The sequence below is a fragment of the Salmo salar genome, chromosome ssa02, assembly GCF_905237065.1.
Source record: "Salmo salar chromosome ssa02, Ssal_v3.1, whole genome shotgun sequence".
Classification (NCBI taxonomy): Eukaryota; Metazoa; Chordata; class Actinopteri; order Salmoniformes; family Salmonidae; genus Salmo; species Salmo salar.
The window spans coordinates 7,318,998-7,342,224 of NC_059443.1; the positions used below are offsets into that span (position 1 = coordinate 7,318,998).

Sequence of the window (23,227 nt, forward strand, 5' to 3'; positions counted from 1 at the left end):
ATGATTGGTCATATGATTTGGTTTACTGTAATAGTTTCTCCTCAAATTATAGCCATGGTAACATCTACTTATTTTGTTCCCTGTACAGGTCAAGGTTGAGGGCCTCACCAAGGCAGCTATACTCAAAGGCCTCTCGCCTCGAGTGATGTTGTCCAGCCATCTCCTGCCTAAAGGAACCAAGAGGAAGGTGAACCTGGACGATCAGGGTCGCCAGAAAGTGTCTTTCAGCTTCTCTCTGACAAAGAAACCGCTGCAGAACTTATTCCTGGCCCCTCCCAGTCAGGAAAAATCTCTTGCTGAGCTCCCCTCTGTCCTGTCACCTACAACCTCACTCCCTCAGGACAGAGCAGGACAGCATACGGAAAGCAAAAATGAGCAAATGCAGCCACCCTTGTTGGTGCCCACACCAGTAGCAGAGATCCTTGCACCTCAGACGGCAGTATCCTCAGTCCCCAAACCTAAAGTGGACTTGGGAAAGATGCACTTCAAGAAACAGATTCTCAGTGCATCTGTTATTGAAGAGAGTCCCATAACCAGTGTTGTCTTACAGGATCCACCCCCTTCCGAGCAACAGGTTTTAATGGAATCTTCAGGTAAAATTGAAACTGTCACCCCAACACGAACGCTCCAGTCTCAGAACAATCTTCAGAACATGGACAATGACTGCCCCTCTGAGAATGCACTCACTCGTGTATCTGATGTGAAGCTGGACCTCAGTCTCAAGGAACCGACTGATTCCTCCCACAAAGGGAAAGTGGATGTAAACACTTCCAGTATAACAGAGCAGCAAGACACCTCAGAAAACATACAAATCCGTTCCCGGTTGGACAGCACACTCCCTGGCTCAGAATCTGATGCTGATTCAGTGCAGACGTCTTCTAGCTACAAGTCAGGTGAACCCAAGGCCACAGCAAAGTTGGAAAGTAGAAGTAAGGATACAAAAAATATGTCCTCTTCTCGCTCCAAATTAGAGGAAACAGAAAAAAGTTCTAACCATTCACGTTCTGAGAAGGACGAAAGAAACTCTAGTTACTCAAAATCTGACCGAGATTCCAAGTCTGACCGAGAATTAAGGTCAACCTCTGACCGAGAATCAAAGCACACACCCTCGCGGTCATCCCGCTCTGACAAAGGCCGCAGAAGGACTAAGAGTCGGTCAAGGTCCAGATCAAGAGGTCCCCGGACAAGTTCCAGATCTGAGACACGCTCCAGATCTGAGAGATCTAGAAGCGATAGAGGGTCAGGATCACGGTCTGATCGGTCATATTACGACTCTGAGCGGAGGTCAGGAGGTCACAGAAGTTCTCCGTACAGAGAGAGGAGAGGCAGCTCTCGCTCTCGGACCGATAGCAGCAGAGTCCGCGGCGACAGTTCTGACTCTGAAGATGACCACAGAAGAACTCGGACTAGAACAAGTGATTCCAGCAGGTCATCCACCCATTCTAGCTTGCAGAGAGATTCAAAGTCATACTCATCTCACTCGAAATCTGAGCGAGACTCGAAATCTGAACGCGATTCAGAGATAGATAAAATAACACAATCTTCTAAGTCTGAGAGGGCCTCAAAGAGAACTGTTGACTCCGGTTCCCTCCAAAAGTGCTCTACTGATGTAGAACCTAATCACAGGAAATCCAACACCCACTACAAGCCGGACATCAGTGTTCGATCCACTCATTCCAGTCCACATGCCCTCTCTCAAACATCGGACAAAAGGCTCCAGAAAAGCAGCTGTAGTGAATCTGAGGTAGCTCACAAAGGGAAGTCTCAGTCACAGGGCTCTGACCGCTCTTCTGGCTCTGAAGGGGCATGGACATCTTCCACCAGTAAATCAGACTCTAAGCAAATGTCTGCCTCCATGTCATCAGTGAAAACTAATAGACAATCAAAGGACACATTTCACAGTCCCAATAAGATACAAACACATGAAACCCCTTCTGATGCTCACCCTCAGAGCAAAAATGACAAAGCAGGAGCAGATCCCCATGTAGCAGATACTTGCCAGAGGGAGGATGTTGGCAACATGAATGACATCACATCCCAAGATAAAGGCTTACAAAAAACAACTCTGTCGTTACCTTTAAATTGTGATCCAACTGACAGATTGCAAGAACCAGCGTTGGATCTAGTTAATGAGAAGATCCATCATTGCATTGAGGTTCAGAATGACTCGGCAGCAACTTTACCGAACAGCTCTAGTGGAGACCAATTCTGTGAAAAATTTGCCTTAGGGGACATTGACAATGTTAATAAAAGCCTTTGCTCTGAACAAACGAAAGATGCACAGCGTGTAGACCCCCAAATAGAATCCACTGAGAAGTGGGTTGATGTAACCAACTCGAGCTTTTCCTGCAGTAATGACAGAGTAATACCCAGCCAGGATAAGACTGTTTTTCAAGGTTCAGTTGGGTCAAAGTCATTACCATCTACAGTATCTGTCAGAGACCACCCTAAGCAGAACACTAAACCAGAAAATACTGTATTGTGTTCTAGTAGAAATGTGAATATCAACATGCAGTCTTGCAAAAACGTCCCTCTCAAATCTGAACCCTCCAGTCCTGAACCTCAGTTTCCCAACCAGACTGAACAACAGAACTCTAGTTTAAGGAAAAACAGAGGTAAAACAAAAAAATCGCGTTGGGATATTGTTGGACAAAATACCTCAGACAGTGATAATCCTCAGAAATTGCCTTCCCAAGAAACTAAACCTGCTGTGAAAAAGGTCATCTCCGTCAAGAGAATTGAGTTTTCTAAAGACGTCAGCCAGGAAGATCCGTCTCCGAAGGGTCAACTGAAATGGGAAGCTGAGTTGCATTCCGAGACGATTAAGCAAGAAATTATTATCACACAAGAACACAGCTCAGCACTAATAACTTTTGGGAACGACCAATCAGATTCCGCAAACCTAACTGCACAACCAGGCACCTGTGAAACCAGCAGTGACCGTTTAGACATCAAACCCCACGTCAGCCAAATGGATGGAGATCCCTCACTTTTAAATAATACCTCACATGTAGACAGAGCTAGAAGGGAGCAGGGTAGGGATGATAATGAAGAGAAACCTAAAGATGGCCCTCACAAGAGCAAACTGCTGAAGACACTAGTGTCGAGCCAGGACGGTGTAGGCCAAAGCGAGGACAGTGACACTGACGATTCAGAGTCGGACTCAGACTGCGGTGTTGCCGTGAAACGGATGCACTCTGTGGTGGTTGTACCAAAGAATTCCACCCTGACTCACTCGGACACAACAGACAAGCCTGCGTCTCCCTGCACTCCAAGCACTAGCCCAGGACGTCAACAATACGCTAACAGGGCCAGTGGCCAAGAGGGTGACCTGGACAGGAATGAGATCCCAAGCAGAGTAAGCCCTCAGCAGAGACATAGAGGTTTTCCCGCCATGTGTGAGAGCACTAGGCAGGCCAGTAATCCTTGTGTTGGTGGAAGTCTCTCTGCACATGACATCATGGTATATCAATCACAGAGCAACATGGTTGATAGCACCAGCCAGCTCGAGGGCTCCAACGCCACCGATGCCCAGCCTTCTAAGGATCCTTATAGCAGTGCCCGTGAGAGACCAAAGATTGGTGCCGCAACAGTGAGCCAGATTGCTGCCCACAGCCTTGAGAACTCCTTCAGGCAGTCTGACACAGGGCATCCACAGCATTATGGAAGTGGCAAGGGTGGCGGGATGCTTTCCCGTTACCAACATGGAGACTTTGCTAGCTCTGATGACTTCAACAGCAGTCTGGGCTGGGACTTCACACAGTCGGAGCAGCCCAGCAGTACGTACCAGCAGCCTGACAGCAGCTATGGGGCATCCCAACAGCATCCTAACACACAACAGCCAGGGAACTCTTCTTTGGGGCAGGTGTACAGGACAAACAATGGGGCCTACTGGACCCAACTACCAACTACGGCCCAGCCCACCTGCAGACCAGTCTACCTCCATGTGCCTGCAACACATTATCAGGAGCCTGTTGGTCAAGTCCATCCTGACTCCCTGACTAATGACTGCGATGAGGACAGCGAGGGGAAACCAGCGGGCTTTAGTAGACTAGCTGTGGAATGCAATGGTCCCAAGCTTCCAGGCTCGCTAGCCTTCGTACAAGCCCATGAAATAAGCAGCAACTGCAGAGGCTCTGTCAACGCCACTCCAGAGAATATTTCCATAGTTGAACCCCCCAGAGACAAGGACAACTCAAGGCCCCACAGAGGCAGGGGTCCTCCCAAGAAAAGGCGGCCAGAAATGGAGTCAGATTCGGACAGCGAGGCAGAACCTGTGCTGGCTAGCAAAAGGGAGCGACTGGCAGAAAGGGAGATCCACAAGGTCTCCAAAGAATCCCGGGAGATTCCAGGTCAGGCTGAAGTGCAACGCCCTTTGCTCAGTCTGAGGGACTTCCGGGACGCCAGCAACTGGAGGGAGATGGCAAGGTCTAAGAAGATGCCACCATACTTTGACCTGATTGAGGAAAACCTGTATCTGACTGAACGGTGAGATTTTGTTCCACTTTAGTTTTTTTGCAATAGTCGGCATGCAAAGTCAACGAAACAATGTTTTATTTTATAAATTAGTTGTACAGAATTTAAAAGCGATTATCATCATATGACTTCAGCATAAGTATCTGACTGTAGAGAAACGACCACTGAGGAATTTCTGTTGATCTGTACAGGAAGAAGAACAAGTCTCATCGAGACATCAAGCGAATGCAGTGTGAGTGCTCTATGCTCTCGAGGGAGGAGCGGTCTCGTGGAATGATGGCTTGTGGGGAGGACTGCCTTAACCGTCTGCTGATGATCGAGTGGTGAGTTCTTCTCCTTTGCATCACCCTGGTAATACCAAACTGTAAAGCAGATCAAATACAGTTTCTTCAGAAAGTATTCACACCCCTTGACTTTTTCCACATTTTGTTGTGTTTAAAATGTATTTAGATTTTATTTCACTGGCCTACACACAATACCCCAGAATGTCAAAGTGGAATTATGTGTACAAATGAATAATAAATGAAAAGCTGAAATGTTTTGACTCGACACGTATTCAACCCCTTTGTTATGGCAAGCCTAAATATATTCAGGAATAAAAAGATGCTTAACAAGTCACATAATAAATTGCATGGACTCATTCTGTGCGCAATAATAGTGTTTAACATGATTTTTGAATTACTACCTCCTCTGTACCCCACACACAGAATTCAGTCGAGCAGTGAATTTCAAACACCTATTCAACCACAAAGACCAGGGAGGTTTTCCAATGCCTTGCAAAGAAGAGCACCTATTGGTAGATGGTTATAAATACATTTTAAAAAACAGACATTGAATATCCCTTTGAGCATGGTGAAGGTATTAATTACACGTTGTATGGTGTATCAATACACCCAGTCACTATGAAGATGCAGGCATCCTTTCTAACAGTTGCCAGAGAGGAAGGAAACCGGGCAGGGATTTCACCATGAGGCCAATGGTGACTTTAAAACAGTTAGAGTTTAATGGCCGTGATGGGAGATAACTGAGGCTGGATCAACAACATTGTAGTTACTCCACAATACTAACCTAAATGGCAGAGTGAAAAGAAGGAAGCCTGCACAGAATAAAAATAGCACAAAACATGCATCCTGTTTGCAATAAGGCACTAAAGTAAACCTGTAAAAAATGTGGCAAAGAAATCATTTTGGTGCTGAATAAAGCATTATGTTTGGGGCAAATCCAACACATCCCTGAGTACCACTAATCATATTTTCAAGCATGGTGGTGGCTGCATCATGTTATGCGTATGCTTGTCATTGGCAAGGACTAGGGAGCTTTTAGGATAAAAATCCTAGAGGAAAACCTGCTTTCCAACAGACACTGGGAGACAAATTCAGATTTCAGCAGGACAATAACCTAAAACACTATGCCAAATATACACTGGAGTTGCTTACCATGACGACATTGAATGTTCCTGAGTGGCAGAGTTAGTTTTGACTTAAATCGGCTTGAAAATCTATGACAAAACTTGAAAATGGCTGTCTAGCAATGATCAACAACCAACTTGACAGAGCTTGAGGAATTTTTAAAAGAATAATGTGCAAATATTTTACTGTCCAGGTGAGAAAAGCACCTAGACTTACCCAGAAAGACTCACAACTGGAGTTGCTGCGAAAGGTGATTCTAACATGTCTTGACTCAGGGGTGAGAATAAATTTGATATTTCTGTATTTCATTTTCACAAATTTGCAAGAATTTCTAAAAACATGTTTTCACTTTGTCGTTATAGGGTATTGTGTGTAGATTGGTGAGAGAAAAAAAATCAATTTGAATCCATTTTGAATTCAGGCTGTAACACCACAAAATGTGGAATACAGCGCATTCGGAAAGTATTCAGACCCCTTCCCTTTTTCTACATTTTGTTAGGTTACAGCCTTATTCTAAAATGGGTTAAATAATACAATTTCCTCATCAATCTACACCCAATACCCCATAATGACAAAGCAAACTTTATTTTAAAAAATTGTTGGTGTGCAAATGTATTAAAAATAAAAAACCGTACACTACCATTCAGAACATGAAGTACCGTTCATTTTCTGTCAATTAAAATAACATCAAATTGATCAGAAATACAGTGTAGACATGGTTTATGTTGTAAATGACTATTGTAGTTGGAAATGGCAGATTAAAAAATAAAAAAATAAATACATTTGAATATCTACATAGGCGTACAGGGGCCCATTATCAGCTACCATCACTCCTGTGTTCCAATGGCACGTTGTGTTAGCTAATCCAAGTTTATAATTTTAAAAGGCTAATTGATCATTAGAAAACCCTTTTGCAAGTATGTTAGCACAGCTGAAAACTTGTGCTGATTTAAAGAAGCAATAAAACTGGCCGCCTTTTTAAAACTAGTTAAGTATCTGGATCATCAGCATTTGTGCGTTCGATTACAGGCACAAAATGGCTATTCTTGTTCTGAGAAATGAAGGCTATTCCATGCGAGAAATTGCCAAGAAACAACTGTACAACTCCCTTCACAGAACAGCGCAAACTGGCTCTAACCAGAATAGAAAGAGGAGTGGGAGTCCACAACTGAGCAAGAGGATAAGTACAGAAGGGTGTGTAGTTTGAGAAACAGACACCTCACAAGTTCTCAACTGGCAGCTTCATTAAATAGTACCCGCAAAACACCAGTCTCAACAGTGAAGAGGCGACTCCGGGATGCTGGCCTTCTAGGCAGAGTTGCAAAGAAAAAGCCATATCTCAGACTGGCCAATAAAAAGAAAAGATTAAGATGGGCAAAGAACAGACACTGGACAGAGGAATATTGGAAAAAAGTGTTATGGACAGACAAATCTAAGTTTGAGGTGTTTGGATCACAAAGAAGAACATTTGTGAGACCCAGAAAAAAAGAAAAGTTGCTAGAGGAGTGCTTGACCCCATCTGTCAGCATGGTGGAGGCAATGTGATGGTCTGGGGGTGCTTTGGTGGTGGTAAAGTGGGAGATTTGTACAGGGTAAAAGGGATCTTGAAGAAGGAAGGCTATCGCTCCATTTTGCAACGCCATGCCATACCCTGTAGACACACTTAATTGGAGCCAATTTCCTCCTACAACAGGACAATGACCCAAAGCACAGCTCCAAACTATGCAAGAACTATTTAGGGAAGAAGCAGTCAGCTGGTATTCTGTCTATAATGGAGTGGCCAGCACAGTCACCGGATCTCAACCCAATTGAGTTGTTGTGGGAGCAGCTTGACCGTATGGTACATAAGAAGTGCCCGTCAAGTCAATCCAACTTGTGGGAGGTGCTTCAGGAAGCATGGGGGGAAATAACTTCAGATTACTAGAATGCCAAAGGTCTGCAAGGCTGTAATTGCTGCAAATGGAGGATTCTTTGATGAAGCAAAGTTTGAAGGACACAATTATTTAAAAAATTATTATTTATAACCTTGTTAACGTCTTGACTATTTCCTATTTATTTTGCAACTCATTTAATGTTTGTTTTCATGGAAAACAAGTCCACCTGTGGTAAATTCAATTGATTTGGACATGATTTGGAAAGGAACATACCTGTCTATTTTTTTTTTTTTTTTTTTAACTAGGCAAGTCAGTTAAGAACAAATTCTTATTTTCAATGACGGCCTAGGAACAGTGGGTTAACTGCCTTGTTCAGGGGCACAGATAAGGTCCCACAGTTGACAGTGCATGCCAGAGCAAAAACCAAGCCATGAGGTTGAAGGAATTCCCCGTAGAGCTCCGAGACAGCATTGTCGAAGCACAGATCTGGGGAAGGGTACAAAAAAATGTCTGCAGCATTGAAGGTCCCCAAGAACAAATTGGCCTCCATCATTCTTAAATGGAAGAAGTTTAGAACCACCAAGACTCTTCCTAGAGCTGACCGCCTGGCCAAACTGAGCAATTGGGTGAGGTGACCAAGAACCCGATGGTCACTCTGACAGAGCTCCAGAGTTCCTCTGTGGAGATGGGAGAACCTTCCAGAAGGACAGCCATCTCTGCAGCACTCCACCAATCAGCCCTTTATGGCAGACTGGCCAGACGGAATCCACTCCTCAGTAAAAGGCACACGACAGCCCGCTTGGAGTTTGCCAAAAGGCACCTAAAGGACTCTCAGACCATGAGAAACAAGATTCTCTGGTATGATGAAACCAAGATTGAACTCTTTGCCAAGCATCACGTCTGGAGGTGGCAGCATCATGCTTTGGGGATGTTTTCAGCGGCAGAGACTGGGAGACAAGTCAGGATCAAGGGAAAGATGAACGGAGCAAAGTACAGAGATCCTTGATGAAAACCTAGTCGGGACCTCCGACTGGGGTGACGGTACACCAAGACAACGCAGGAGTGCCTTCGGGACAAGTCTCTGAATGTCCTTGAGTGGCCCAGCCAGAGCCCGGACTTGAACCCCATCGAACATCTCTGGAGAGACCTGAAAAATAGCTGTGCAGCAACGCTCCCCGTCCAACTTGAGAGCATGAGAGGATCTGCAGAGAAGAATGGGAGAAACTCTCCAAATACAGGTGTGCCAAGCTTGTAGCGTCATACCCAAGAAGACTCAAGGCTGTAATCGCTGCCAAAGGTGCTTCAACAAAGTACTACTTAAAGGGTCTGATTTACTTATGTGATATTTCAGTTTTATTTTTAATAAAATTGTAAAAATATTTTAACCTGTTTTTGTTTTGTCATTATGGGGTATTGTGTGTAGATGGATGAGGGGGGGGGGACATTTTAATCAATTTTATAATATGGCTGTAATGTAACAATGTAGAAAAAGTCAAGGGGTCTGAATACTTTCCGAATGCACTATAGTATAGTTTTACATCATTGGTCCTTTACCAGTTCATCTTCAAACAGGGAGATTTGCAATGACTGATATGTGGTTGCCTTATTTAATCTAGTCGAATGCACTGACTGTAAGTCGCTCTGTAGAAGAGCGTCTGCTAAATGGCCAAAATAAAAACAAATGTAATGTCCCTGTCTTTGCAGCTCATCACGCTGCCTGAATGAAGGCTACTGCTCCAACCGGCGCTTCCAGATGAAACAGCATGCAGATTTTGAGGTCATCCTGACTGAAGATAAGGGCTGGGGACTGAGGGCGGCCAGGGACCTGATACCGTAAGGCTCTTAGATCGGATTTTTTTATTTTGAAATGTAACCTTTTATTTAACTAGGCAAGTCGGTTAAGAACAAATTCTTATTTACAATGACGGTCTACCCCGGCCAAACCTGGACGACGCTGGGCCAATTGTGCGCTGCCCTATTGGACTCCCAATGTGATACAGCCTGGATTCAAACCAGGGACTGTAGTTACGCCTCTTGCACTGAGATACAGTGCCTTAGACCGCTGCGCCACCCAGGAACCCTGTACTCCTTGATTCATGGTAAAAAAATGTTATAACTAGCACCCAGGGCTCGTTCTCAATAGATCGTAACCTTGATTCCTCACATCCTATCTCCTCGCCTCCTCAACACACATTGGAGAGGAAGGTCTGAGAGAAACCCCTTGGACCTTCTCCAATACGGTTGAGAAGGATGTGTGGCGATAGGATGCGAGGAATTGCGTAAAGACAAAATGAGATGGAACCCTGGCCATTGCCCTAAAAGCTGTACACAAAGGAGTCATGCTAATGTTTTTCCACCATTTTGATAACATTTCAGAAACACTTTTGTGCTGGAATACTGCGGAGAGGTGTTGGACCACAAGGAGTTCAAGACACGGGTGAAAAAATACGCTAGCATGAAGAACATCCACTACTATTTCATGGCCTTGAAGAATAACGAGGTGAGACCACTGGAACGTTGACATGTAGTCCACTGAACTCCTGAAACGGGAACAAGTATAGGCTGCGTCCGACATGGCTCCCTATTCCCTATAAAGTGCACTGCCAGACCAGACCCCAACAAGTTTAGGTGTGCATCCCAAATGACACCCTGATTTGGCTCTGGTCAAAAGTAGTGGCTTATCTAGGCTATATAGGGTGCCATTTTGGGATGCACCCAGAGTGTTGTATTGTTTACAACTGACAGGTAATGTGAAAGGTTACCTGAAACTCCTTTCCTCTGTGTCTTCTCAGATCATAGATGCCACACTGAAGGGGAACTGCTCTCGCTTTATGAACCACAGCTGTGAGCCCAACTGTGAGACCCAGAAGGTATGTAGCCCAGGGGCCCCTTTTGGTATTTATTTTTTATTTAACTAGGCAAGTCAGTTAAGAACAAATTCTTATTTACAATGAGGAACACTGGGTTAACTGCCTTGTTCAGGGGCAGAACGACAGATTTTTACCTTGTCAGCTCGGGAATTCGATCTAGCAACCTTTCGGTTACTGGCCCAGCGCTCTAACCACTAGGCTACCTGGTATCTGTCCAGTGTTTCCAGATTTCTATGAAATGGGATCTATAATTCATTATAATATTAGTGAAATAGTTCATGATAATTTTTTGGAAGAAAACTGTTAAAGCAGCTTTTCTTTAGTTTTTTTTATGTTGTGGACTTATACCGGTCATGAATATTTTTATAGACAAGTAACGGCTGACTGGCCAGCTCAGCCAGTTAGCCGTCTCGGCTAAAAACATGACCTTATCCTCTATATGAGGAAATAGCAAGCATTTTTGAAACCGTCTGTTTGATTTATATGTTTGAGGTGGGGTTTATTTCTCTCTAATTGATGCTTCGGCCACATACAAGTATAGGTCAAGTCAACAACATTTCTTTGCGCATTTGAGTTAACATATTATGAGCATTTAAAAGTGAGAATTTCACTGGACAGTTCATTTTAAAATGTAAATACATTTCATTCACTTGTCTTGGTTCAGAACCATATTTGCCTGTACTTCGCTCTACTTTTAGGCTGGTACCGTGTGTGTACTCTTGCCAGCTCCATTGCTGCCGTTGTCAAGCCAAACATGACAATGAGTGACAAGAAGTTTGCATTCTAGCACAAACAGACTAGCACTGAGGCTACTTTACCAGTGAGCTGTATCTCAGGCTGTGATTTCATTTGACATTTTAGTCATTTATCAGACGTTCTTATCCAGAGCGATTTACAATTAGTGCATTCATCTTGAGATAGCTAGATGAGACAACACATCACGGTCATGACAAGTACACTTTCCCTCAACAAACTATTTATCAGCAAAGTCAAAAACCAAGTTTGTTTTATCCTGACCTCGCTAATGTTTCTTTCTTGGTTTCTGTATTTCAGTGGACTGTGAACGGCCAGCTGAGAGTTGGGTTCTTCACCTCCAAGACCGTCACAGCTGGTACAGAGCTTACCTTCGATTACCAGTTCCAGAGATATGGGTTAGTATCTCTCTCCCTTCGATTACCAGTTCCAGAGGTATGGGTTAGTGTGTCTCTACCTTCGATTACCAGTTCCAGAGGTATGGGTTAGTATCTCTCTCCCTTTGATTACCAGTTCCAGAGGTATGGGTTAGTGTCTCTCTCCCTTCGATTACCAGTTCCAGAGGTATGGGTTAGTGTCTCTCCCTTCGATTACCAGTTCCAGAGGTATGGGTTAGTATCTCTCTCCCTTCGATTACCAGTTCCAGAGGTATGGGTTAGTATCTCTCTCCCTTCGATTACCAGTTCCAGAGGTATGGGTTAGTGTCTCTCCCTTCGATTACCAGTTCCAGAGGTATGGGTTAGTGTCTCTCCCTTCGATTACCAGTTCCAGAGGTATGGGTTAGTGTCTCTCTCCTTCGATTACCAGTTCCAGAGGTATGGGTTAGTGTCTCTCTCCCTTCGATTACTAGTTCCAGAGGTATGGGTTAGTATCTCTCTCCCTTCGATTACCAGTTCCAGAGGTATGGGTTAGTGTCTCTCCCTTCGATTACCAGTTCCAGAGGTATGGGTTAGTATCTCTCTCCCTTCGATTACCAGTTCCAGAGGTATGGGTTAGTGTCTCTCCCTTCGATTACCAGTTCCAGAGGTATGGGTTAGTGTCTCTCCCTTTGATTACCAGTTCCAGAGGTATGGGTTAGTGTCTCTCTACCTTCGATTACCAGTTCCAGAGGTATGGGTTAGTGTCTCTCTCCCTACGATTACCAGTTCCAGAGGTATGGGTTAGTATCTCTCCCTTCGATTACCAGTTCCAGAGGTATGGGTTAGTATCTCTCTCCCTTCGATTACCAGTTCCAGAGGTATGGGTTAGTGTCTCTCTACCTTCGATTACCAGTTCCAGAGGTATGGGTTAGTGTCTCTCTCCCTTCGATTACCAGTTCCAGAGGTATGGGTTAGTGTCTCTCTACCTTCGATTACCAGTTCCAGAGGTATGGGTTAGTGTCTCTCTCCCTTCGATTACCAGTTCCAGAGGTATGGGTTAGTATCTCTCTCCCTTCGATTACCAGTTCCAGAGGTATGGGTTAGTGTCTCTCTCCCTTCGATTACCAGTTCCAGAGGTATGGGTTAGTGTCTCTCTCCCTTCGATTACCAGTTCCAGAGGTATGGGTTAGTGTCTCTCTCCCTTCGATTACCAGTTCCAGAGGTATGGGTTAGTGTCTCTCTCCCTTCGATTACCAGTTCCAGAGATATGGGTTAGTGTCTCTCTACCTTCGATTACCAGTTCCAGAGGTATGGGTTAGTGTCTCTCTCCCTTCGATTACCAGTTCCAGAGGTATGGGTTAGTGTCTCTCTCCCTTCGATTACCAGTTCCAGAGGTATGGGTTAGTGTGTCTCTCCCTTCGATTACCAGCTCCAGAGGTATGGGTTAGTGTCTCTCTCCCTTCGATTACCAGTTCCAGAGGTATGGGTTAGTGTGTCTCTCCCTTCGATTACCAGTTCCAGAGGTAATGGGTTAGTATCTCTCTCCCTTCGATTACCAGTTCCAGAGGTATGGGTTAGTATCTCTCTCCCTTCGATTACCAGTTCCAGAGGTATGGGTTAGTGTCTCTCCCTTCGATTACCAGTTCCAGAGGTATGGGTTAGTGTCTCTCTCCCTTCGATTACCAGTTCCAGAGGTATGGGTTAGTGTCTCTCTACCTTCGATTACCAGTTCCAGAGGTATGGGTTAGTATCTCTCTCCCTTCGATTACCAGTTCCAGAGGTATGGGTTAGTATCTCTCTCCCTTCGATTACCAGTTCCAGAGGTATGGGTTAGTGTCTCTCTCCCTTCGATTACCAGTTCCAGAGGTATGGGTTAGTGTCTCTCTCCCTTCGATTACCAGTTCCAGAGGTATGGGTTAGTGTCTCTCTCCCTTCGATTACCAGTTCCAGAGGTATGGGTTAGTGTCTCTCTCCCTTCGATTACCAGTTCCAGAGGTATGGGTTAGTGTCTCTCTCCCTTCGATTACCAGTTCCAGAGGTATGGGTTAGTGTCTCTCTCCCTTCGATTACCAGTTCCAGAGGTATGGGTTAGTGTCTCTCTCCCTTCGATTACCAGTTCCAGAGATATGGGTTAGTGTCTCTCTCCCTTCGATTACCAGTTCCAGAGATATGGGTTAGTGTCTCTCTCCCTTCGATTACCAGTTCCAGAGGTATGGGTTAGTGTCTCTCTACCTTTTTCCCAAATGGCACCCTATTCCCTTTTTAGTGCACAATTTTTGACCAAGGCCCATAGGATGCCATTTAGGACGCAGCTTCTCTCTTTGTACTTTAAATGTCTGTTGTAACATATCAATGTTTGACTGTCTGTTCTAATATGTCACCCTGCTGTTGTAGTCATTGAAAACATAACAATACATTATTAAGCCCCTGTTTCTCTCTTGACTGACCGTATAGCTATGGTGTAGTGTTTTACTCCTTCTCCTCTGTACACACCAGGAAAGAGGCCCAGAAGTGCTTCTGTGGGGCTCCCAGCTGCCGAGGCTTCCTGGGCGGGGAGAACCGGGTCAGTGTAAGAGCAGCGGCAGGGAAGATGAAGAAAGAGCGCCCTCGCAAGAAGGACACCTCCGTGAGCAATGCACTCACTACGGTGAGTGTGTAGGTCAGGTTTGGTAATGGCACTCCCCCAAGAGTCCCAGGTTTTCCATAAATGCTGTTTTGGAAGATTCCTGGAATAAGTAGGACATCTGGGGAATCTTCCAACAAAGAAGTGATCAACATTTTGCAAACCTAGGACTGGCTGTCTGAACAGCCGTCACTTGAAAAGGTGTTGGGGAAGTGACCTGTTATGGAGTTAATGTCACTATCAACCATAGTGAATATTTAAAAGTCCAATGCAGCTGTTGTTATCTCAATATCAAATCATTTCTGAGGTAACAATTAAATACCTTACTGTGATTGTTTTCAATTAAAATGGTGAAAAACAAACAATAGCTTCTTAGCGAAGAGCAATTACTCCAGCAAGAATTTAGCTAGGACTGTTTTGTTTGGGAGTGGACTGAGTGGAGAGGAGACGTTTGGAACTCTTTCTTATTCATCAGTTAACTCATTTACCGCCTGGTGTCACCGCCTGGTGTCACCGCCTGGTGTCACCAGGGAGGACAAAACATTAACCCACCAAGCTGGGCTGAAACTTCAGGTGGCCTTTTCAAACAGCCATTACACTAAAATGGCATTATCATCATTTCACAGTAATATTCCAACCTCATAGGGTGGAAATATATAATTAAACTCATTTGAAATACAACTGTAGAAGTTACAATCTGTTCTCTTCCCCCCTGCGATGTAGGTTTATGTTTTACCCTGGTAGTTAGGATTCCACACATTTTAACATTTTAGCTGTTGACCCATAATAGTCCAATTTGTAACTGGTAGATGAATTCAGCATAGTCTGATGACGTGCCAATGAGTTCATCTTTAAACTCAGGCATTTAAATGCAAATGTTCTGGCCAATAGATGAACTACAGTGGCATGTAGCTATGACATAACTCTGATCGGATGATCTGCTGAAACCCCCAGCAGTGATGGCCTGTGTCCCATAGAGCTCTGGTCAAAAGTAGTGCACTATATATGGAACAGGGTGCCATTAGAGATGCTGACATGGTCTAGAGAGGCAGATATGGGTCAGGTTTGTACTAGCTTTAGGCTAATTGTTCTGAGAGCTCCAGTGTCTTCTCCTTCCATAAATATCACTGCTACTGAACACAAAAGGACTGGCTATTTTAGCCCCCCCCCAATCCGCATCACCATGAAAGCTGCTTGTCTCAGTTTTGCAGAGAAGTCGTTTTGTCACAGTTCTGGGGTCTGTGTTCAGTATGTTGAATAGATAATCTGGGGTCTTTATAGAGCTACAGTAACTTCTGCAGAGCGTAAGACTCTCCCATTCATGTTCAATGAAACCTTGGCATAGGAGGCTCAAGCAGCTCATCGTAAAAATTCGCTACGCTGTCCTATTTTCAAGAATTTGGCGCGATTCAGGCCAGAGAACACTTGAGAAAGTGGCTCATGCTGGCAAAAGCTACAAGTGTAGTAGCTAAAAAACTGTTTGTTACTGCTGATGCTGAGTGTTAATGCTGGTCTGTTACTGGTGAGTGTGTTAATGCTGGTCTGTTACTGGTGAGTGTGTTAATGCTGGTCTGTTACTGGTCAGTGTGTTAATGCTGGTCTGTTACTGGTCAGTGTGTTAATGCTGGTCTGTTACTGGTCAGTGTGTTAATGCTGGTCTGTTACTGGTGAGTGTGTCAATGCTGGCCTGTTACTGGTGAGTGTGTCAATGCTGGCCTGTTACTGGTGAGTGTGTTAATGCTGGCCTGTTACTGGCCAGTGTGTAAATGCTGGCCTGTTACTGGCCAGTGTGTTAATGCTGGTCTGTTACTGGCCAGTGTGTTAATGCTGGCCTGTTACTGGCCAGTGTGTTAATGCTGGCCTGTTACTGGCCAGTGTGTTAATGCTGGCCTGTTACTGGCCAGTGTGTTAATGCTGGCCTGTTACTGGCCAGTGTGTTAATGCTGGCCTGTTACTGGCCAGTGTGTTAATGCTGGCCTGTTACTGGCCAGTGTGTTAATGCTGGCCTGTTACTGGCCAGTGTGTTAATGCTGGCCTGCTGTGTCTCCAGGTGGACGAGGAACTAGAGGCTCTGCTGGAGAACGGGGAGGGTCTGTACGATGAGAAGGAGGTGGTGTCTCTCTGCAGGCTGATGGTCAGAGTGGAGACCATGGAGCAGAAACTCATCTGCCTCAAACTTATCCAAGTAAGCACACCTGAGCCACCACCAATTTACACCATATTTCATTTATAGTGCACTATATTTATATATATATTCATAGGCCCTGCTCATTTATAGTGCACTATATTTCTATATATATTCATAGGCCCTGGTCATTTATAGTGCACTATATTTATATACATATTCATAGGCCCTGGTCATTTATAGTGCACTATATTTCTATATATATTCATAGGCCCTGGTCATTTATAGTCACTATATTTCTATATATATTCATAGGCCCTGGTCATTTATAGTGCACTATATTTATATACACTAAAATAACACATCCTAGATCTGAATGAATGAAATAATCTTATTAAATACTTTTTTCTTTACATAGTTGAATGTGCTGACAACAAAATCACACAAAAATAATCAATGGAAATCCAATTTATCAACCCATGGCGGTCTGGATTTGGAGTCACACTCAAAATTAAAGTGGAAAACCACACTACAGGCTGATCCAACTTTGATGTAATGTCCTTAAAACAAGTCAAAATGAGGCTCAGTAGTGTGTGTGGCCTCCACGTGCCTGTATGACCTCCCTACAACACCTGGGCATGCTCCTGATGAGGTGGCGGATGGTCTCCTGAGGGATCTCCTCCCAGACCTGGACTAAAGCATCCGCCAACTCCTGGACAGTCTGTGGTGCAACGTGGCGTTGGTGGATGGAGCGAGACATGATGTCCCAGATGTGCTCAATTGGATTCAGGTCTGGGGAACGGGCGGGCCAGGCCATAGCATCAATGCCTTCCTCTTGCAGGAACTGCTGACACACTCCAGCCACATGAGATCTAGCATTGTCTTGCATTAGGAGGAACCCAGGGCCAACCGCACCAGCATATGGTCTCACAAGGGGTCTGAGGATCTCATATCGGTACCTAATGGCAGTCAGGCTACCTCTGGCGAGCACATGGAGGGCTGTGCGGCCCCCCAAAGAAATGCCACCCCACACCATGACTGACCCACCGCCAAACCGGTCATGCTGGAGGATGTTGCAGGCAGCAGAACGTTCTCCACGGCGTCTCCAGACTCTGTCACGTCTGTCACGTGCTCAGTATGAACCTGCTTTCATCTGTGAAGAGCACAGGGCGCCAGTGGCGAATTTGCCAATCTTGGTGATCTCTGGCAAATGCCAAACGTCCTGCACGGTGTTGGGCTGTAAGGACAACCCCCACCTGTGGACGTCGGGCCCTCATACCACCCTCATGGAGTCTGTTTCTGACCGTTTGAGCAGACACATGCACATTTGTGGCCTGCTGGAGGTCATTTTGCAGGGCTCTGGCAGTGCTCCTCCTGCTCCTCCTTGCACAAAGGCGGAGGTAGCGGTCCTGCTGCTGGGTTGTTGCACTCCTACGGCCTCCTCCACGTCTCCTGATGTACTAGCCTGTCTCCTGGTAGCGCCTCCATGCTCTGGACACTACGCTGACAGACACAGCAAACCTTCTTGCCACAGCTCGCATTGATGTGCCATCCTGGCACTTGTGTGGGTTGTAGACTCCGTCTCATGCTACCACTAGAGTGAAAGCACCGCCAGCATTCAAAAGTGACCAAAACATCAGCCAGGAAGCATAGGAACTGAGAAGTGGTCTGTGGTTACCACCTGCAGAACCACTCCTTTATTGGGGGTTTCTTGCTAATTGCCTATAATTTCCACCTGTTGTCTATTCCATTTGCACAACAGCATGTGACATTTATTGTCAATCAGTGTTGCTTCCTAAGTGGACAGTTTGATTTCACAGAAGTGTGATTGACTTGGAGTTACATTGTTGTTTAAGTCTTCCCTTTATTTTTTTGAGCAGTGTATATATATTCATAGGCCCTGGTCATTTTATTAAATTTTTTATTTCACCTTTATTTAACCAGGTAGGCAAGTTGAGAACAAGTTCTCATTTACAACTGCGACCTGGCCAAGATAAAGCAAAGCAGTTCGACACATATAACAACACAGAGTTACACATTGAGTAAAACAAACATACAGTCAATAATACAGTAGAAAAATAAGTCTATATACAATGTGAGCAAATGAGGTGAGATAAGGGAGGTAAAGGCAATAAATAGGCCATGGTGGCGAAGTAAATACAATATAGCAAGTAAAACACTGATTAGATTTGTCGATTTGACAGTAGATGAGTGTGCAAAGTAGAAATACTGGGGTGCAAAGGAGCAAAATAAATAAATACAGTAGGGGAAGAGGTAGTTGTTTGGGCTAAATTATAGATGGGCTATGTACAGGTGCAGTGATCTGTGAGCTGCTCTGACAGCTGGTGCTTAAAGCTAGTGAGGGAGATAAGTGTTTCCAGTTTCAGAGATTTTTGTAGTTCGTTCCAGTCATTGGCAGCAGAGAATTGGAAGGAGAGGCGGCCAAAGGAGGAATTGGCTTTAGGGGTGACCAGTGAGATATACCTGCTGGAGCGCATGCTACAGGTGGGTGCTGCTATGGTGACCAGCGAGCTGAGATAAGGGGGGACTTTACCTAGCAGGGTCTTGTAGATGACCTGGAGCCAGTGGGTTTGGTGACGAGTATGAAGCGAGGGCCAGCCAACGAGAGCGTACAGGTCGCAGTGGTGGGTAGTATATGGGGCTTTGGTGACGAAACGAATGGCACTGTGATAGACTGCATCCAATTTATTGAGTAGGGTGTTGGAGGCTATTTTGTAAATGACATCGCCAAAGTCGAGGATCGGTAAGATTGTCAGTTTTACAAGGGTGTTTGGCAACATGAGTGAAGGATGCTTTGTTGTGAAATAGGAAGCCAATTCTAGATTTAACTTTGGATTGGAGATGTTTGATGTGAGTCTGGAAGGAGAGTTTACAGTCTAACCAGACACCTAGGTATTTGTAGTTGTCCACATATTCTAAGTCAGAACCGTCCAGAGTAGTGATGCTGGACAGGTGGGCAGGTGCAGGCAGCGATTGGTTGAAGAGCATGCATTTAGTTTTACTTGTATTTAAGAGCAGTTGGAGGCCACGGAAGGAGAGCTGTATGGTGAGTATTTATAGAGTATTTATAGTGTTATGCATATATATATATATATATGCATGCATGGCCCTGGTCATTTATAGTGCACTATATTTATATATATATATTCATAGGCCCTGCTCATTTATAGTGCACTATATTTATATACATATTCATAGGCCCTGGTCATTTATAGTGCACTATATTTCTATATATATTCATAGGCCCTGGTCATTTATAGTGCACTATATTTATATATATATTCATAGGCCCTGGTCATTTATAGTGCACTATATTTATAGATAGATATTTATAGGCCCTGGTCATTTATAGTGCACTATATTTATAGATAGATATTTATAGGCCATTTGGGACACACATTTTATTTCAGTTAAAGGTATACAGTTGCTTGTTTTATTTTTGTATCCCTCTGAATCAGTCAATCAGTTTGTCACACGTGTATGTTGTTATATTATGTGCTGGGTGTATTGTATTGGGGATGTCTGTGTACTGTTATTATGTGGAGGGTGTATTGTATTGGGGGTGTCTGTGTACTGTGTATTATGTGGAGGGTGTATTGTATTGGTGATGTCTGTACTGTGTTATTATGTGGAGGGTGTATTGTATTGGGGATGTCTGTACTGTGTTATTATGTGCTGGGTGTATTGTATTGGGGATGACTGTACTGTGTTATTATGTGGAGGGTGTATTGTATTGGGGTTGTCTGTGTACTGTGTTATTATGTGGAGGGTGTATTGGGGGTGTCTGTGTACTGTGTTATTATGTGGAGGGTGTATTGTATTGGGGGTGTCTGTGTACTGTGTTATTATGTGGAGGGTGTATTGTATTGGGGATGACTGTACTGTGTTATTATGTGGAGGGTGTATTGGGGATGTCTGTGTACTGTGTTATTATGTGCTGGGTGTATTGTATTGGGGATGTCTGTGTACTGTGTTATTATGTGGAGGGTGTATTGTATTGGGGATGACTGTACTGTGTTATTATGTGGAGGGTGTATTGGGGATGTCTGTGTACTGTGTTATTATGTGCTGGGTGTATTGTATTGGGGATGTCTGTGTACTGTGTTATTATGTGGAGGGTGTATTGTATTGGGGATGTCTGTGTACTGTGTTATTATGTGGAGGGTGTATTGGGGGTGTCTGTGTACTGTGTTATTATGTGGAGGGTGTATTGTATTGGGGATGACTGTACTGTGTTATTATGTGGAGGGTGTATTGTTTGTGTATTGGGGATGACTGTACTGTGTTATTATGTGGAGGGTGTATTGGGGATGTCTGTGTACTGTGTTATTATGTGGAGGGTGTTAGGATTATTATTTGTCTCAGGAGAAGGGTTTCTCTACCATAATGTTGACTTGGTGGTTTTGTATGAACAGGATACCCAGAGCCCATCCTGTCTGAAGCAGTTCCTGGACCATCACGGTCTGTCTCTACTGTGGATCTTCATGGTGGAGCTCTCTGAAGCCAAGGGCAACAGTGTCAACAACATCAAACTGCAGTTTCAGGTGACAATTAAATCCGTTCTGGGTCCAAAATATATATTTAACGTTGGTTGCTCATCCCTCACACTTGTGATCATGACAAATATGATCACTGAATCTATATGAGAATGCACTTTAGAATAAACCAATTCAGATTGTTATAATTCAAAGGTCCTAGGAATATCGAAACAATAACCAACTGACTATTCCCTGTGTCTCCAGATCATGAAGACCCTGTCAGTGCTGCCCATCTCCACTAAGAACATGTTGGAGGAGAGTCATGTCCTGAGCCTCATCCAGCGCTGGGCCCAAACACACACACACTCCCTCCCCCAGCCCCCTGGGGCCGAACAGGACGGCTACTCCAGTGAGAACACGTCCCGCGCCCAGACCCCTCTCAACACTCCCGACGGCTCCTCTGCCTCCGTCGCCAAACTGGGCCCTGAGTTGGACAGCGACACTCCCAAACGGGCCGTTTACCGTCGCCTCAAGATCAGCGAGAACAGCCTGGACAGCGCCATGTCGGACGCCAGCAAGGCCTCGGACGGTAAGGAGGAGGAAGAGGAGGATGAAGAGGAGATGGAGGACGAGGAGGTCTCACGACCTGAGCCTCCAGTGGAGAGCAGCAAACAGTCCAAGACAGAGCTGGTGGTTGAGGCCCAGGCGGTTGAGGCCCAGGCGGTTGAGGCCCAGGCGGTTGAGGCCCAGGCGGTTGAGGCCCAGGCGGTTGAGGCCCAGGCGGTTGAGGCCCAGGCTCAGACTCCCACAACGGAGGAGCCGACAGAAGAGCCAGTCACAGAGCTGAAGGAGACACCAGAGGAGGTGGTGGAGACCATGGAGATCACAGAACCCGAAGCTGAGAGCCAAGACGTTAAAGATCAGGAGGAGGTGGATGAGAAGGGCGGTGACGAGGAGGTGAAAGAGGAGGGGAGTGAGGGACGGAAGGAGAGCGGAGAGGAGGAGCAGCAGCAGGCAAGTCGGTCAGTGGAGGAGAGGGAGGTTGTGGCAGGAGAGCAGGCCAACGTGGAGGTCCAGGAATCATCACATATTCAGCCAGTTCAGACGGAAGTTACTGAAACCCCTTCAGAGGAGCAGCCTGCTGAGGAGAAGGAAGAGGAGACCACCACAGCAGAGACTGGGACTGAAGATACAGAAAAGGCTCCAGGCAGCCAGGAACATCCAGGCCAAGTGGCCCCCGAGGGTCCCCCCGGAGGTGGCCCCTGGCACTGAGGACGCTGCCCATGTAGTGGCCCCTGCCTCGGAGGCCCCTCCACCTCCCTCTCCGGTGGTCCCCGTGGAGCCTGCGGCGGTGGGGACGCCCTCGCAGGATGAGGAGGAGGGTGTGTCTGATGTAGAGAGCGAGAGGAGCCAGGAAGCCCTGCTCAGTGCTGTGGATATAGGAGACATGGCTGCTAGGCTGCTGGACAGCTGGAAGGACCTGAAGGCAAGGACACACACACTGATTTAACACACTGATAAATAAATACACACACACACTGATTTAACACACTGATAAATAAATACACACACACACTGATTTAACACACTGATAAATAAATACACACACACACTGATTTAACACACTGATAAATAAATACACACACACACTGATTTAACACACTGATAAATAAATAAACACACACACACACTGATTTAACACACTGATAAATAAATAAACACACACACACACTGATTTAACACACTGATAAATAAATAAACACACACACACACTGATTTAACACACTGATAAATAAATAAACACACACACACACTGATTTAACACACTGATAAATAAATAAACACACACACACACTGATTTAACACACTGATAAATAAATAAACACACACACACACTGAGTTAACACACTGATAAATAAATAAACACACACACACACTGATTTAACACACTGATAAATAAATAAACACACACACACACTGAGTTAACACACTGATAAATAAATAAACACACACACACACTGAGTTTCTTGTTATTTACATGTGTGGCGTGTGACTCATCCTTCAGGAGGTGTACAGGATCCCCAAGAAGAGCCAGGTGGAGAAGGAGATACATGGTAGGTGTCTGTCTCTGCCCCTCTCGTGCTCTTTCTCTCACTGGGTCTGTGTCCACACCTGTCACAGTGTAACATTTTATTTCCAACCGCGCTGACAGCCTACCATTGGTGGGGCTTTAACCTGG

General features: G+C 45.1%; 1 protein-coding gene across 1 annotated transcript in view; it reads left to right on the forward strand.

The window, feature by feature from the left end:
* The window catches only part of LOC106593288 (histone-lysine N-methyltransferase SETD2), a 55,090-nt gene that overhangs the window by 5,245 nt on the left and 26,618 nt on the right, over nucleotides 1-23,227 (forward strand). The window contains 12 exon segments of the mRNA XM_045696960.1: nucleotides 89-4,488; nucleotides 4,668-4,799; nucleotides 9,464-9,592; nucleotides 10,136-10,259; nucleotides 10,552-10,629; nucleotides 11,683-11,780; nucleotides 14,238-14,388; nucleotides 16,415-16,549; nucleotides 20,926-21,054; nucleotides 21,253-22,219; nucleotides 22,221-22,474; nucleotides 23,054-23,102. Of these exon segments, the coding sequence (XP_045552916.1) occupies nucleotides 89-4,488; nucleotides 4,668-4,799; nucleotides 9,464-9,592; nucleotides 10,136-10,259; nucleotides 10,552-10,629; nucleotides 11,683-11,780; nucleotides 14,238-14,388; nucleotides 16,415-16,549; nucleotides 20,926-21,054; nucleotides 21,253-22,219; nucleotides 22,221-22,474; nucleotides 23,054-23,102 (6,646 nt within the window).